Genomic DNA, 14527 nt, shown 5'->3' with positions numbered 1-14527 from the left:
TTTAACTTTTTGATTATTTTACTGATACAGCTACTTCCGAAAAAAATGTCAGAATTATATGGACAATGGAAAGACGGGGACATAATACAATTGTGTTTTCTGTATAAAACCTGGGAAGTTAAAATTGAAAAATCCCACAATGATTGTTATTTTGGTAATGGATGGAAACAAATCGTGAGGTATAGTAGAGTGGAAATATTTGACATTCTTGTGTTCGATTCACTTATTTCATTGGACGAACACCTGGTTCATGTTTGTCTGTTCAAAAGTGATGATATTCGACCACATGAAATGTCATTAGGTAATGTTTGGCCTTTTGTGCGTTATTAGTTATAATAATATTCATTATATGAGAATAGATTATTAATGTTACATCTATGATTCTTTTTAAGTATATATTTGTTGAACAGGAACTGAAGATATGACTGCATCTTTTTTACATGTAATGCACTTGCATACGTGGCATTACAAAGAAATTGTAAGCTGACTTGGTACATACATTATTTTTTTAATTTACTATTTCAAAAATATGTACTACAATGTCTTCTAAACTATTGTTACCAGACAGATTCCACCAATGCTAGTTCGTCTATTTTATGATCATATGCTTTCCAACGCGAATACAATACGTTGCGGAGATACTATTTTTCCAGTATCGTATAAAAAAGACACAGGGTATTGGAAAAGTGGGAAAATCTTCAAGCAATATAGTCTACAGAGACGTGATACCTTTTTAATCACGATTGATGGAAATCATGAAGCCAGGATGAGAATTTACAGGAGCGATGGGATGGAGGTGGAATATGATTTAATATCTTTGAGACTTGATATTACACCTGGGCATTGGTTTATGAAAGATATGCGGAAAAAAGAATATTCAACTACTTTATAAGTTTTTACACAATTTAATATATCATTATAATAATATAATGAAGCATAATGTATCTTATTACTATATTTTCAAACGTGGATGACATAGATTACACAAAAATAATATCAGAAGAAGGAGAAAAAGTAAATAATGATATAATTGTCCAAATTAGTGATGAAAAAGATGGTCATGATATTGAGACCGAATACAATCACATAGATAATCTTGATATTATTGATAATAGTGATGGAGACGACAATATCGAAGATAGACTAGAGGAAATGAGCGAAAACATTATTGAAGAAGTTGCATTTACTCTTATAAAATCTCATGTGGGTACACACTATAACGAATTGGTAAGTTTTCAATTTATTATTTTTAGTGTGGACAATAGTGGAAGATTCTTAAATACCCAAAATTATGAATTGGAAACAATAATGTTGTAGTAAATTGATGGGACCCTGCATCTTATCGTAGAAGATTTGGACAAATTTGGAATACTGGAATTAACGTGACTAATGGAAAGAGAAGGTTCTCGGCCGGCTGGAACAAATTTGTGTGAGAAAATGAACTGAAAGTTAACGATGTAGTTGTTCTTAGTTTGCTGGCAGATGAAGTAACTTTTGATATAGTAGTTGTTGAGTAGTATTTGGTAATCCTTGTTTATGCTTTGTTTTTTTTTACCATTTTGGCCTGATTTTGCTACTACTTAGTTGCAGTTTACTATTTTGATTCTGAATATTTGTCAGCAGTCTTCCTTATAGTTTTTAAAGCAATGTACGCTTGTTCTTATGCAATTTTGTTAACTGTTAAGCTGCATTTTTTCCAAGATTTCAGACTGCTAAACCGCAACATATTATCACTATGACTTGTCAACTATTTTCCCCATATTTATCCTATGCATCATTCTTTATATTCTTCATTACTTCTTGGTTTGTTAATTAACTCTCCAATCTTTAAGCCATGTTTAATACCTGCAACCAAGCACTGGTCAATTTTTAGCGGAATGTGAAATCTGCAATGAGCGGTTTTGCCTCCTGGAAGAAACGTAGCTGCAATTCAAGAGTAGGCCACGTGAATTACATTATTTCCTAAACTACGTAGTCTGCAACAGAGTGTTTTCCAGATAAATGTCTTCCCACGGCCACTTGAAGCATATACAAAAAACACGCCACCAATATTATTTGCGACACTGCTGAGCATAGAAGTATATGCCTGAAGTTGGTCTTCGTTTAAACTTGTAAACGACTTCTCATGCTTCTCTCGCTGCTGAGAATGGTTGTAACCAATCTCTAACGTAATTAGCATGTTCTCTAATTCATGTAAGAAACTGGCATTAGGAAAATAATAATGGTGAAATCCTTGAGGATCTTCCCAGCATATTTGAACAATTTTTCTATTTATGCAGTAAATGGTAGATAGATAAATAAGAACTTTATAATAGGAGAAGTGATATATAAATGTAGATTACTTAAATAATAGTTGCTTGTAATTCTATAAAGGTCTCGATAAATTGATAAGGTGCATGATTCATTATTGCGGACAAATTTTGGACGGTGGACCAAGGTCCATGTATCCACTCCAGAAATCTGTCATATTCCATATGGTCAGATGATTAGTTTGATTGTACTTCCTACAGTAATTAAAATAAAAATAATAATTGTTATATTTATTCAATTATATGTATCGGAGAAATAATCCAAGCCGACATTCCTTTTGTTTAAATATTAACTATGTCTGCATCATTTATGATTTGTAATGACAGACATTATGGAAAATGATTTTTGTCATTCTGTCCTTATATTTAAAGGTTATAAACCCAAACATATAAATATTGTATAGCAATCCTTCAGCGAATATCACCCCAAATAATAATATTTACAGTTAGGTTTCCACGGTGCTCATATGAAGATGCTTCATGTTAGTTCAGGTTTCCACTGACAATCTTTCACCGAAGAAGCTCCAACTGCTGATGAGGGTGATACTCTAGAAAAATGGGGGTTGTATGAGCAGTTAAATCTCATCATAGATTCCTCAGATTATTTGTGGTACCTTATATAGTAAGTATTATCGTCTACTGATATTAATCATTATCGTGTCTTTTGAAATATCTATTTTAAACTAATTTTATGATCTTACTCTGTTCTCTCCATCATGAATATAACATCGAATGAATGGTTCCTCAAGCATGGAAAAGATCATATTCTTACTATTATGTCAGCTGGCCATACTTTGCAAGTGTTCGTCAATGGACAACCATCAGGTAAATAGACTAATGTTGAGCTAACGATTTTTCCGAAGAATCTTCTTGCAAGATGTCAGATTATAGGATAACTTTCTTATTTCAACTACCATAGTTTTATTTGAAGTGTATTAAGTGCTCCATAAATTCTGTAAATAAAAGAGATCCTAATATTCTTAAAAAGAAAAGAAAAAGAGTTTACCCCTGTGTAGAAATCACTTGTTGTTAGTTCTTAACTTATTTGTAGTGTTTCAGTATTCGTTAACTTACATAAACGTACCAACCATGAGCACCTGTTTTAATCTGATCTTTAAATTTTTGGATTTTGTAGAATATGGTGGATGCACAAAATTATACAATCTTTTGTTTTGGTTAAGTTGGTGTTGGAATAAATTAGCTCCTTCTGGTTATTGTCTCCTTTGCTTTTATTGTAACAGAGTTTTGTTTGTATCAATTTTTAGTAATCTAATAGTACAGTATCTGTTCTAGTAGAATATCCAACATATATTATTTGGTGTTGATTGCACATATTTCCAGTAGTGTCTAAGTAGACACTTACTTGATCATCATGGTTATATTAAGATCATCAAATATATAGGTTAAAACTATTACTTGATCATCATATTAGATCATTAATTTATATCAAATTTGATAATTACGTTGATAGATGAGTGAACTCATATGACTAATCTTCCAAAAGTGAGACATCCAAAGTTAAAGTACCTATGGTTATAACTTATAAGAGCCTGTCCAATGGGAGAAATTCTTAGTTAAAATTTTTTACGCGACAACCATTAAATATAATATGTATAAACTTTGACACTCCGACCATACAAAACCCCTGAAACAAAAGAGTCGTTACACTAATAGTCATTAAATTTGTCGAATCTCTTGATTTTGTTTTAAAGCAAAAATGCAAAATATGGAAACATTACACTTAAAAGTGTTTGGGCAATAATAATAAAAATGGATTGGTACGACTAAAATGACAAAAAACTGGAAATGCCATGATCACCCTATACATTCAGAACAAAGATCCAGGCAAAAATGGACATTTACCTATCCTAAAAAAGAAACAAATGGGTGTAATTAGAATTCAGGTTTATCACTGAACTATATATCAGAAAAGTGTCAAGGTTATCACTTTTATATGTGGTAAAATAATAACAAACTGCTTACCAATTTTATTTTCTTGCTGGTAGACCTAGCGGATCCTGGAGTATGTCCATGGTCCGTAATTTCTACCACATCAGACTGTAAAAAATATAGTCACTGAATCATCAATTATGAATGATATGAGATATAAAAAATAAATAGTTTAAGGATCATATGATGAAATCTGAGCATTACAATAAGACTTATATTTACTGAGTTTGAAATTTCAGAGGCCACTGTATTTGCAGACATGGAAGATGTGGAGCCATTAGTATCATAAGCATCAATTGCATAGTAAATTGAACTATTGAGGATGATGTTATCATCATTGAGCTGAATTCGGAGTGTAATCTCTTTCCCTGCAATAGTCTTAATATGCGGAGGATGTGTCCTGAATCCTAAAAAATAATTGATTCTGATAAATTTATTATAAATAGAAATTAAAAGTTGAATTTAAAACAAAGATACCATAATAACAAATTGGCATACCTCGAAACCCTCGGCAATAAGTTTTGTTACTATTTTACCCACCAGCCATTTTACAGCACAGTCATAGAGGACGAAATTAAACGCTTCTGTAGAGTCTTCTACAAGTAGAAAATTTTTGAACCTAAACATTAAAAAAAAATGATTAAGAACTTATGTGATTTTTTGAAGTTTCATATAACTGTAAACTGATTTAGTTTACAATTATACAACCTTTTTTTAGGAACATGATTGTTTTGATTGCATGTGGAGCATTTATATTTTCTTTCCAATTTTGTGACTTCTCTAGAGAAATCCATCTTGCTGCAGCTACGGTACCATCAGCCGACACTCTCCTCCACATTATTAACTTTCACTTTGTATAGGAAAATCATCTAAAAATGATTAACATATGATGAATAAAATTGTCTGGAGGCAGTAGAAAAAAAATAAACTCAAATTTCTATACATATATAGTTAGTAAAATTGTGTAAAGCAAATAATTAATTAATACCTTCAAAAAATCAGTTGCAGTTTTATCACTAAATTCTTTTAGCGTGATAGTATGAATAGTATGATAAATTGACCCTTCGAATTGAGTTGATGATGATATAGCTTTTCTCGAAGGAACACAACCTTCTTCACGGAGTCTAATTCGAGAAATGAAGTACATATAATAATTTTGGTATTGAGAATAAATACATATAAAAGTGCCATAATTACTCAAATGTGAACCTCTGTCTCATCTTAAAAACGACATCATGGTCCAGGTTTAGATAAATTTTCGAAGCAGGTATAGTGCTAATCTGAACAGAGGCTGCAACCAAGAAAATTTGAAAATTAAGCTTCATTGCTGCAATATTTTTGATAGTTTTATTAATAAAGAGGTTAGTTCATTAAAAATTAACTAACTATGAAAAATCTTAAGTTTGGTAGTGGTCAATATGACAATCACTCGCTCTTCTTTTGGAATCTCTTTATAACGTACATCAATTGCAATTGCAAGATTACCCTACACGGTAACTTTGGAGGAATGTCTAGAATAAAATAATAGATGAAGTAATAGTAAACATACAATATGGAAAGTAATATTAAATATATGTACACAAACAATAATCAGAAAGAACCAAGAAAATTAATACCTTCCATCCGTAATCTGAAAATGGACAATGTCTCTTTGACCAAACTTAATATCAATCTTGGAAAGCTCCTCAAAACTCTCTAATACTCCCATAATATCTACAATCAATCTTGACGTTAGACACTTTGCGTGAAAAAAAATTACTTGAAAATTTTAAAAAAAAGATCGTGTCCTCAAAACCTGTTGCAAATTCTGGAAATTCTGTACCACCGTTTGCTTGTGCAACAACAATAATTCACTCAGATCCACAAATTCAAATTTATGGGTAGATATCATAACATCGTGATCATCAACAGGATCTACAGTTATCGTATGTGAGAAATTAATTATTAACCTAGAGGAAACATGTTTTAGTGTTCCAAGAGCTTTTTTGGTGTAAAAATTAGAAAATACATATACGCCACCCTCCACTATCTTATCAGAATGCATTTTTCCAGTAATCTGGATAGATGTAAGCATGTACATGACAATCCTACATAAACAAACAATGGTGAAGAAGTGGTTAAACATAGCAAACGTTTTATAAACAGATTGATATTTAAATATAATTTATGTAACTATTATAAGTAAAAAAAATATAGATTTTACACTATCATCCAGCAGAATGAGGTTATATCTCTTGATGACATCGATTGTGGTAGAAGAGTTTGGAACCGAAAACCACATTCGAGTTACTCTTGCTTTAATTTTCCAAGTGGTTCTAGAGAGGTCGAGAGAATATAGTTGATCGAACATTGTTGCTAAAAATCTAGAAAATAGTATATTCAACGAATTAGTTCGAATCAATTCAACTTTTAACTACATGATAGATACATAAAAAACTATGAGAAAATAGAAAATCAGAAATAGTTGAGTATTATTACGTTTGTGTAGTGGTTGCTAACTGTTAGTAGGAAGATGTGATTTTGTGTGAAAGGATGAACATGGTTTATATATGTGATTGAGACATAATTAGTGGGAGGAATTGATGTATGTATAGAAAAATCGGCACTTAATAATTGTGTCCATGATTCAAATAATAAATTAGTGATTTTCTAATCATAAAAGAATCAATTATAGCATGAATTATGGACATGTATGATATTATTTGGATTAATGATTTTGTAAATCATAAAAAGAATCAATTAGAACTATATCTATATTTTTGCAGGGCGTAATTTGCTAATAAATAATTTATATGACTATTTACTCTTATTAAGGAGAGGAAAATAGAGAAGGACATTTTAAGTAAATTGTAAAAGCTAGTGCTACTAAATATTAAGAATATATTGAAAATTCAGTATTATACATACTATAGATTGTATGTATGATGTGGTGTGGTGTGCAACAAATTGTGCGATGAAGAATTATGTTTACAAAGAAGAATCAAAGAAGAATCGGCAGAATCATGTAGCTCTACAATCAAGGAAATTGAAATACATTCGATGATAATTGTGATGATAAATGTGATCAGACATTCCTTTTATTCTTTGCAGAATAACTGTGATTGCTGTCATATTGGTAGTTACCAGTCCATGTTGAATTAATTCAAATATGTTGGATAGTGAATATGGAGTATCCGGAACCCATAGATAGTGAATATGGAGTATCCGCTAAATATAATATTGTTTGTATTGATAAATTGAAATCAGATAAATCCATGAGTTGTAACTGAGTTGGATTATTAAAATGAATCATGTATTTGAATTTTGTATGACCAAAAAGGGTAAACAAATGATTAAGGAGAGAAAAATAGAGAAGGGCATTTTAAGTAATATGTAAATGTTAGTGCTAGTAAACATTAGAATATATCGATAATTCCTAATTATTGAGATAACATTGTGAAAAAAGACAGATGTTAATAGATTGTCATTGCATACGTCACTAAATTCGGCATGTTGTTTCAGATACATGGGCAATGACCAAACCCAACTATGTGATAACCCGGATTTTTCGTTACAAATATATACCTGTCTTTGGAATTTTAAATTATTTATTTTGATAAAAAAATAATATTTTCTTATATGTATAGTTTACAAAATAGTATGATTCACATGTTATATATGTAGATTTTATTTAATACATTACAAAATAATGTATTTGGTTATAAATATCTATAGAATTAAGTATACTTTATCTTTAAATATTTTACTTAGTCAAAAACTACTCTTATAAAGATAATGTGTAGGTGAGTTCAAAAGTAGTGGGGTGAAAACTACCCACAAACCTAGGAGTGGGTTTTAACAAATTTCTAAATAAATAGACTTGTATCAGGTTCATTTTTGTTTGCACAGCAATCTTCTATCAAGGTATGTTTTATTCTAATTTTTCTTTTTCAGCATACGTACATGTTTTATATATAATTCTATATTTTTACTATACATCTATATTTTTACTATACATTTGAACTATAATGTTTACTTTTTAGCTATGGTTAAACATACTCCTTATTTTATAGAGCATGTTTTTGTTTATATTCTTTGAACAAATATGTCAATGATATTACTTTCAAATTAATTATTAATATAATCTTTCCTAAAAGATATTTATTGTTTTCATTTTTTTTGACATTGGTCGTATAAATTTTCATGTGCTACCAAAGTTATAGTTGTATTAAATATGCATTCTTATGTCATTAAAATTTTTGTATATTAGATAGTAAATATAATATTATGTAAATGGATCTCTATATATATATATATACTTAGAAAGTCTTAAGATTTTTATGCATAAGAAAATAATTTTTTTATTAATGATTTATACATGAAATACAATACATTATTTATATGTGATTTCAATTATTTTGGAACAATGATGCACGATTTTATGTTTTAGTTGAATTGATATATTTTTAATTTCAAACTATTATATGATTTTGTAAATTGCATGTTACTAAAATATAATTTTGTACTAAAGTGTATTAAGTACTTTCTTTTCTTATTTATTGTTCAGAATTATCAAAATGGTATATGTTATTTCTTAACTAGTATGGTTTAGCACTGTATAGCCTATATAAAAATTGAAGTAATATTTTTTACGCCTTACCATTATATATGGATTATTTATTAATTTTAATTGGTTTGATTAATTGAAACTTAGGATTTTTTTGGCAATATTTTGGATCACCATTTTTGCAGCTAAGGTAAGTTAACTCTTCGCACTTTATTTTATTTTAAAACCTTTTAAATATTTTTGCATTACTTTTGTTTTAAAATTTATGGATCAAATACCTTGTTTTAGAAATAAGAATTCCCAGTGAGCTCTGACTTATGAACCAGTTAGTAATTGCGTATAGTTCCGGAACTAGTCTTTGATACCTTACTAGGGAGTGCTACTTATGATACCTTCGGGAGCGCACACTCTATGATACCTTAGTAAGGGGCGCATTATTGACATAAATTATGAACTTTTGATATTGTGTCACCAGGTATTTGTGGCCTTAGCGAGCTGTGGAATTTTATATCTTATGTCATATGGATTTCGGAAAATGATTTTTATTTTATAAAATTATGATACTTGATCCACTAGTGTAGAACTGTTTTCTTGCTGGGCTCTTGGCTCATTACTCACAAATTTTCAGGTGCTTAGCTTTTGGGACATCTTAAAGGTGGACTTGATTTGAGCTTGATTTGGAATAATATTTTAGTGATTATGTTTGTATTGGAGTTGCGTCTCCCAGGATTTGCTTTATTTTCAGCTTAGATGATTTTATTTCTGTCTCGGATTTTAGAATTTTATGAAAAACTATAAACTTATTCTTATTATGGATTAAATTTGGAGTTTAGCTGAATATTTAAGTATAACTATTTTATGAAAAGTCGTGGTATTAGAAACTAACAGTTACAAAGTTATCATAACAGTATCATGACAATACTATCAACAACTTACGTAAGCTCCGGACAATGATTTTCGACGCCTAGTCTCATCTATGTTGATATATATGTAAAGTTAAATCTCAATCAATAGTTTGAACTTTGAAGTATCCAAGCTTACTTCCAAAAAAATATCATGGAAGCAAATTTGCAACTTTTAGTATATGCGTCTCTTCCCCTTTTATTCATTGTTCTGGCATTAATATATCATTTCAAATAAAAAACACATCGTTTACCACCTAGCCCAAAAATAAAATTTCCGTTGTTAGGCCACCTGTACCTCCTCACAGGCAAACCCTTGCTCCATAGAACCTTTGATGACCTCTCTAAAAAACTTGGTCCAATTTTTTTACTCCATTTTGGATCACGCCTTATGGTTGTTGTGTCCTCTCCTTCTGCTGCAGAAGAATGTTTCACTAAAAATGACATAATTCTTGCAAACCGCCCTTACCTCATTATAGGAGAGCACATAGGCTACAACAACACAACTATGTCCCTATCCCCGTATGGTGATCACTGGCGAAATCTTCGCAAGCTAGCTACTCTAGAAATCTTTTCAACCACCCGACTCAACATGTTTTTGCCTGTTCGTCGTGATGAAGTGAACCAACTGTTACGAAAATTATCCAAAAACTCGACACATGAATTTTCAAAAGTGGAGATAAAATCAAACTTGAATGAGTTGTCATTAAATATCATAATGAGGATGATCGGAAGAGATAAACATTTTGGAGAAGATGTGGATAATAAAGCAGAAACAATGCATGCAAGAGAAATAATATTGAAGGTGCTTTCACAAGGAGGAGTTTCACATGCTGCAGATTTTGTGCCACTTTTGAGGTGGATTGACTATGATGGTTATGAGAAGGAAGTAATGACTCTGAGTAAGGAAAGGGACAAGATTTTAGAAGATATTATTGATAAACACCGTCGTGATCAGAGTCGGAACTCCATGGTAGACCATTTGCTGTCACTGCAGAAATCAGAACCTGATTACTACTCTGATACCATCATCAAGGGCCTTATGACCGTAAGTATCGCTAACCACTCTCATTCCTCCATTTACATATCACAGTCACACAGCTACTAATAACTTAACCAGTGACATGATTATCATTAAAAATTTCAACATAAAATAAATTAGTCAATTTATAAGTAATACTTGTTGTCACCATAATGTATTTTAGCTTTTAAGACCAGGCCAATTTGATATCAAACTATGTGTTCCAGTCTTCCAGATAATGTACTAAAATAACTACTAACAAGTTACTAATATTTTTGGCATGTTGCTCAAACAGAATCTGCTCAGGTAACTAACGAGATATAAGCTAGAAAGATATTTGGAATAAATTTTGTTATTCACTTATCTATAATCCCATTTTTGAATGAAAAGATATCATCGGACGGCTATATGAATTGCTAGTCTTGATTTGTAATATGATTTACTGATGCAGCTTATGATACTTGCTGGAACAGACACATCAGCAGTGACAATTGAATGGGCGATGTCTCTTTTGCTCAATAATCCTGATGCGTTAAAAAAAGCTAGAGATGAAATAGACGCTGTTCTCGGACATGACCATTTGGTGGAGGAATCAGATTTATCTAAATTGCCTTATCTAGAAAATGTTATTTCAGAGACTTTCCGATTATTTCCTGCAGCACCGTTGTTAGTGCCACATGAGGCATCAGCTGATTGTATCGTCGGAGGATATGATGTGCCACGAGGCACAATGGTATTGGTTAATACACAGGGATGAAAAGGTGTGGGATGATCCTACAAGTTTTAAGCCAGAGAGGTTTGAATATAAAGTATCGGAGGCATACAAGTTGATGCCATTCGGTATGGGCAGAAGGTCTTGCCCTGGAGCTGGACTGGCCCAGCGTGTAGTGGGCTTGACTTTAGCCTCGTTAAAACAATGTTTTGAGTGGGAGAGGATTAGTGAGAAGAAGGTTGATTTAGCAAAAGGAAGAGGAATTATTATGTCTAAACTCGTGCCACTTGAAGCTATGTGCAGAAGCCGCGATATCATAAACAAAGTTCTGTTTGACGCTATAGAGAACTAGCTAGGACCTTTCTTTATGCAGAGTACTTTCCTTCCTTGTTTTTTCCGTCTAATTAAATAAATGTGTTGAAGATTGCAAAACTTCAGTTTGTCTGTACACTTATCTAGACCTGTTGGTTGTTGACAATGGATGAAGAGATACTTATATAGCTGACTAAGATTGAGTTATAACTTATAAGTGCACAAAAATTCAGCCCCAGCTAAATTTAAAAATTCAGTGAAATTTTCTTTTTAGTACTTTAGTCTCAGAGTATACAGAGTTTTGGTTCAGCTACATTTTCCCTATCACTGCGGATTTTTGGTTCAGCCGCGTTTACCCCAATACTACATTTCTAACAGCAAATATTTGAAACCTTTGTAAGTTCAGGGAAAACAAAAGTATAATACCTGAAAAGGTAAGGACAAACGTTAACTTTTTGGATGCGTCAACGACGTCATTTTTATCCATGCACTTCCTATAGTAAACTATAGGCAGCACGTTACGACTTTCAAAACAATGGCCGCCGCGCAAACACGTTTTAGCCCTTCGGCTTGAAGAGTCTAACTTCAACTTCTCCACAAACAACTTATGTGCAATGTATCTTCCCTGCCGTTTTGTAGAACAGTATACTCTCGATTTTTGAAATTAATCACCGCGCACAATTGAACCAATGATTCAGTTTGAATTTGAAAAAGTTCAGTTAGACTAAAAGAACTTCATTAGAATGTTTTAAAAGAAAATATACCTTCTGTCATTCATCTGTATAATTTTTTGAACATAGAATAAATAATTCTGAGGTATGGAGCAGAATGAAAGAATAGATTTGACCCAGAACTGATCAATACATTCTTTGCAAGAGTAATTTTTTCCAAGAATTATCCAACTGATACTGTCAACTACTAATGATCATTTTATGCTGTTTTTTTTTTAATTTTTCTGTTGACAGAAGCAATGACAAAATTAAGAAGTCGCTAACCAGAACAATCAGTTTCGAATGATTCAATCAATTTTTCAAGAACATTTATATGAACATCAGAGGGGATAATCTAATATCAGCAACCAAGTATATCATGTACAAATATTGAAAGTATCTTTTTCCTACTAAATACAAGAATTAAGATAGAAAAGAATAATGAAACAAGAAATTGCCCAGATCAAAGTCTAGAATTCAAGCTATTTACAATCCTAACTTGAGATAATTATCGTATGGCATCAAGTTGAGATCCAAAACCCAGGCTCTTTTACAACTACTACTACTCTTCTTGAAAACAGGCATCGACGTGACAAACGTTTCAACAGCACTAATAGTTGTAGCACTTGAATTAGGCTCCATTTGTGCTCGATGTCGTCTCATGTGTCCACCAAGCGCCTGGCCTAACGCAAACTCAACTCCGCATATTGAGCACTCGTGTGTCTTTGGCTTTACGGCAACAACATTTTTAATAAGATCTCCTGTCATTAACTTAGGCCTCTTGTGACTAGCACAGTGACCGCCTAGCGCCTGGAACGATGTGAACTGCCGATTACATGTTTTGCATTCGAAAACACGGCCTGTAGGAAGAATATCAGATTTTCCAATTTCGGAGAGAAGGTTGAGCCATTTAGCCATGTCTCCTTCCTGGACTTGTCTTGCTTCACTATCTCTACTTCTCTTCATTGTCATCTTAGTGAATATGAATTGAACTGTAGTATTTGCTTTGGCTTATGTTGTTTGTGTTGAATGAAATGTGAATGTTTGGTAAGTTGTGTGCAGTTGTGTTTGATATTTATAAGTGTCGAGTACGTATGTGATTAGTGGTAATGTTTGTGTGTTGTGAAAGTGATTTGGTCCATTTGGATACAAGTCAGCTAAAGGCAACGTGAGAGAGCGAGTAACGGGTCAACTTGGTGAGAACAAGCTGAGATGATTTGACTTTACTAAACCCCACTTGAGCCAACTTTTTTGTAGCATCAACGGAGGGGACCTGTTCAGTCTTCCCTAAACAAAAGAAGTTTTTTTGGGTAATTTTACGGACCACGTGCATTACGCATAAATAAATTAGGATACTCACACATACGGATTTCATTTTCATGTACTCTCTCTTTCTAAGGAAACTTGCGTTTTTAAGATTGTCTAGAGATTGATTTGTTCAAAAAGGTAATTATTGAATTTATATGTCCCAATAATTTTTTTGAAATTTATAAAATTAACATTTGTGTTCGGTTCACGTACTATAATGAAAAATAGCAATCTTGATGTTGAAGGCTACTAATTTTACAGCCCATGCCATGTATATGTACTTGTTAGTATTTTATAGATTTTAATATTTATACTATTATAATTATAATAAAATTATATTTTTAGTTAAGATTATATAGTGTGTGATTGATAAGATTTGAACTATTAGCTTTATTCGTATATTTATAAATGATAATATAAAAATTTGTTGTTACCGAAATTTGAAATTGGGAATTTGAGTTGCGTATAAATAATAATATAAATATTTGTTGTTGGCGAAATTTGAACATAAGAACTTGAGTTGTGTACAAAATACAAATAATATTATAAATATTTGTTATTGTCAGGATTCGAACTGAGAACTTGAGTAGTGTATATTTTTTTAGTATTTGAATCTAATAATCCTGATCATTTTATTAAGAAGATTCGACGATCATGACTGAGAATAACTAAACCAACCAAAAATGACATATATCAAATTATACCCCTATACCGATTATTATAATTTAGTATATATATAGATTAGTGTGTTTAGATT

At 31.6% G+C, this 14527-nt stretch overlaps 1 protein-coding gene and 1 pseudogene across 1 annotated transcript; one reads left to right on the top strand and one right to left on the bottom strand.

Moving 5' to 3' along the window:
* Positions 1-9951: 9951 nt before the first annotated feature.
* Positions 9952-11792, top strand: LOC141690837 (cytochrome P450 81Q32-like; annotated as a pseudogene).
* A 1156-nt stretch (positions 11793-12948) lies between these two features.
* Positions 12949-13434, bottom strand: LOC141690836 (zinc finger protein ZAT12-like). The gene has a single exon (XM_074495597.1). The coding sequence runs from the start codon at positions 13432-13434 to the stop codon at positions 12949-12951; it is 486 nt and encodes a 161-aa protein (XP_074351698.1).
* Between the last annotated feature and the right edge of the window lie 1093 nt (positions 13435-14527).

Source organism: Apium graveolens, chromosome 10 (genome assembly GCF_009905375.1).
Source record: "Apium graveolens cultivar Ventura chromosome 10, ASM990537v1, whole genome shotgun sequence".
In the NCBI taxonomy this organism is placed as follows: Eukaryota; Viridiplantae; Streptophyta; class Magnoliopsida; order Apiales; family Apiaceae; genus Apium; species Apium graveolens.
Note: the sequence above shows the minus strand (reverse complement) of the source record. Positions and strands in the feature narration are given on the sequence as shown.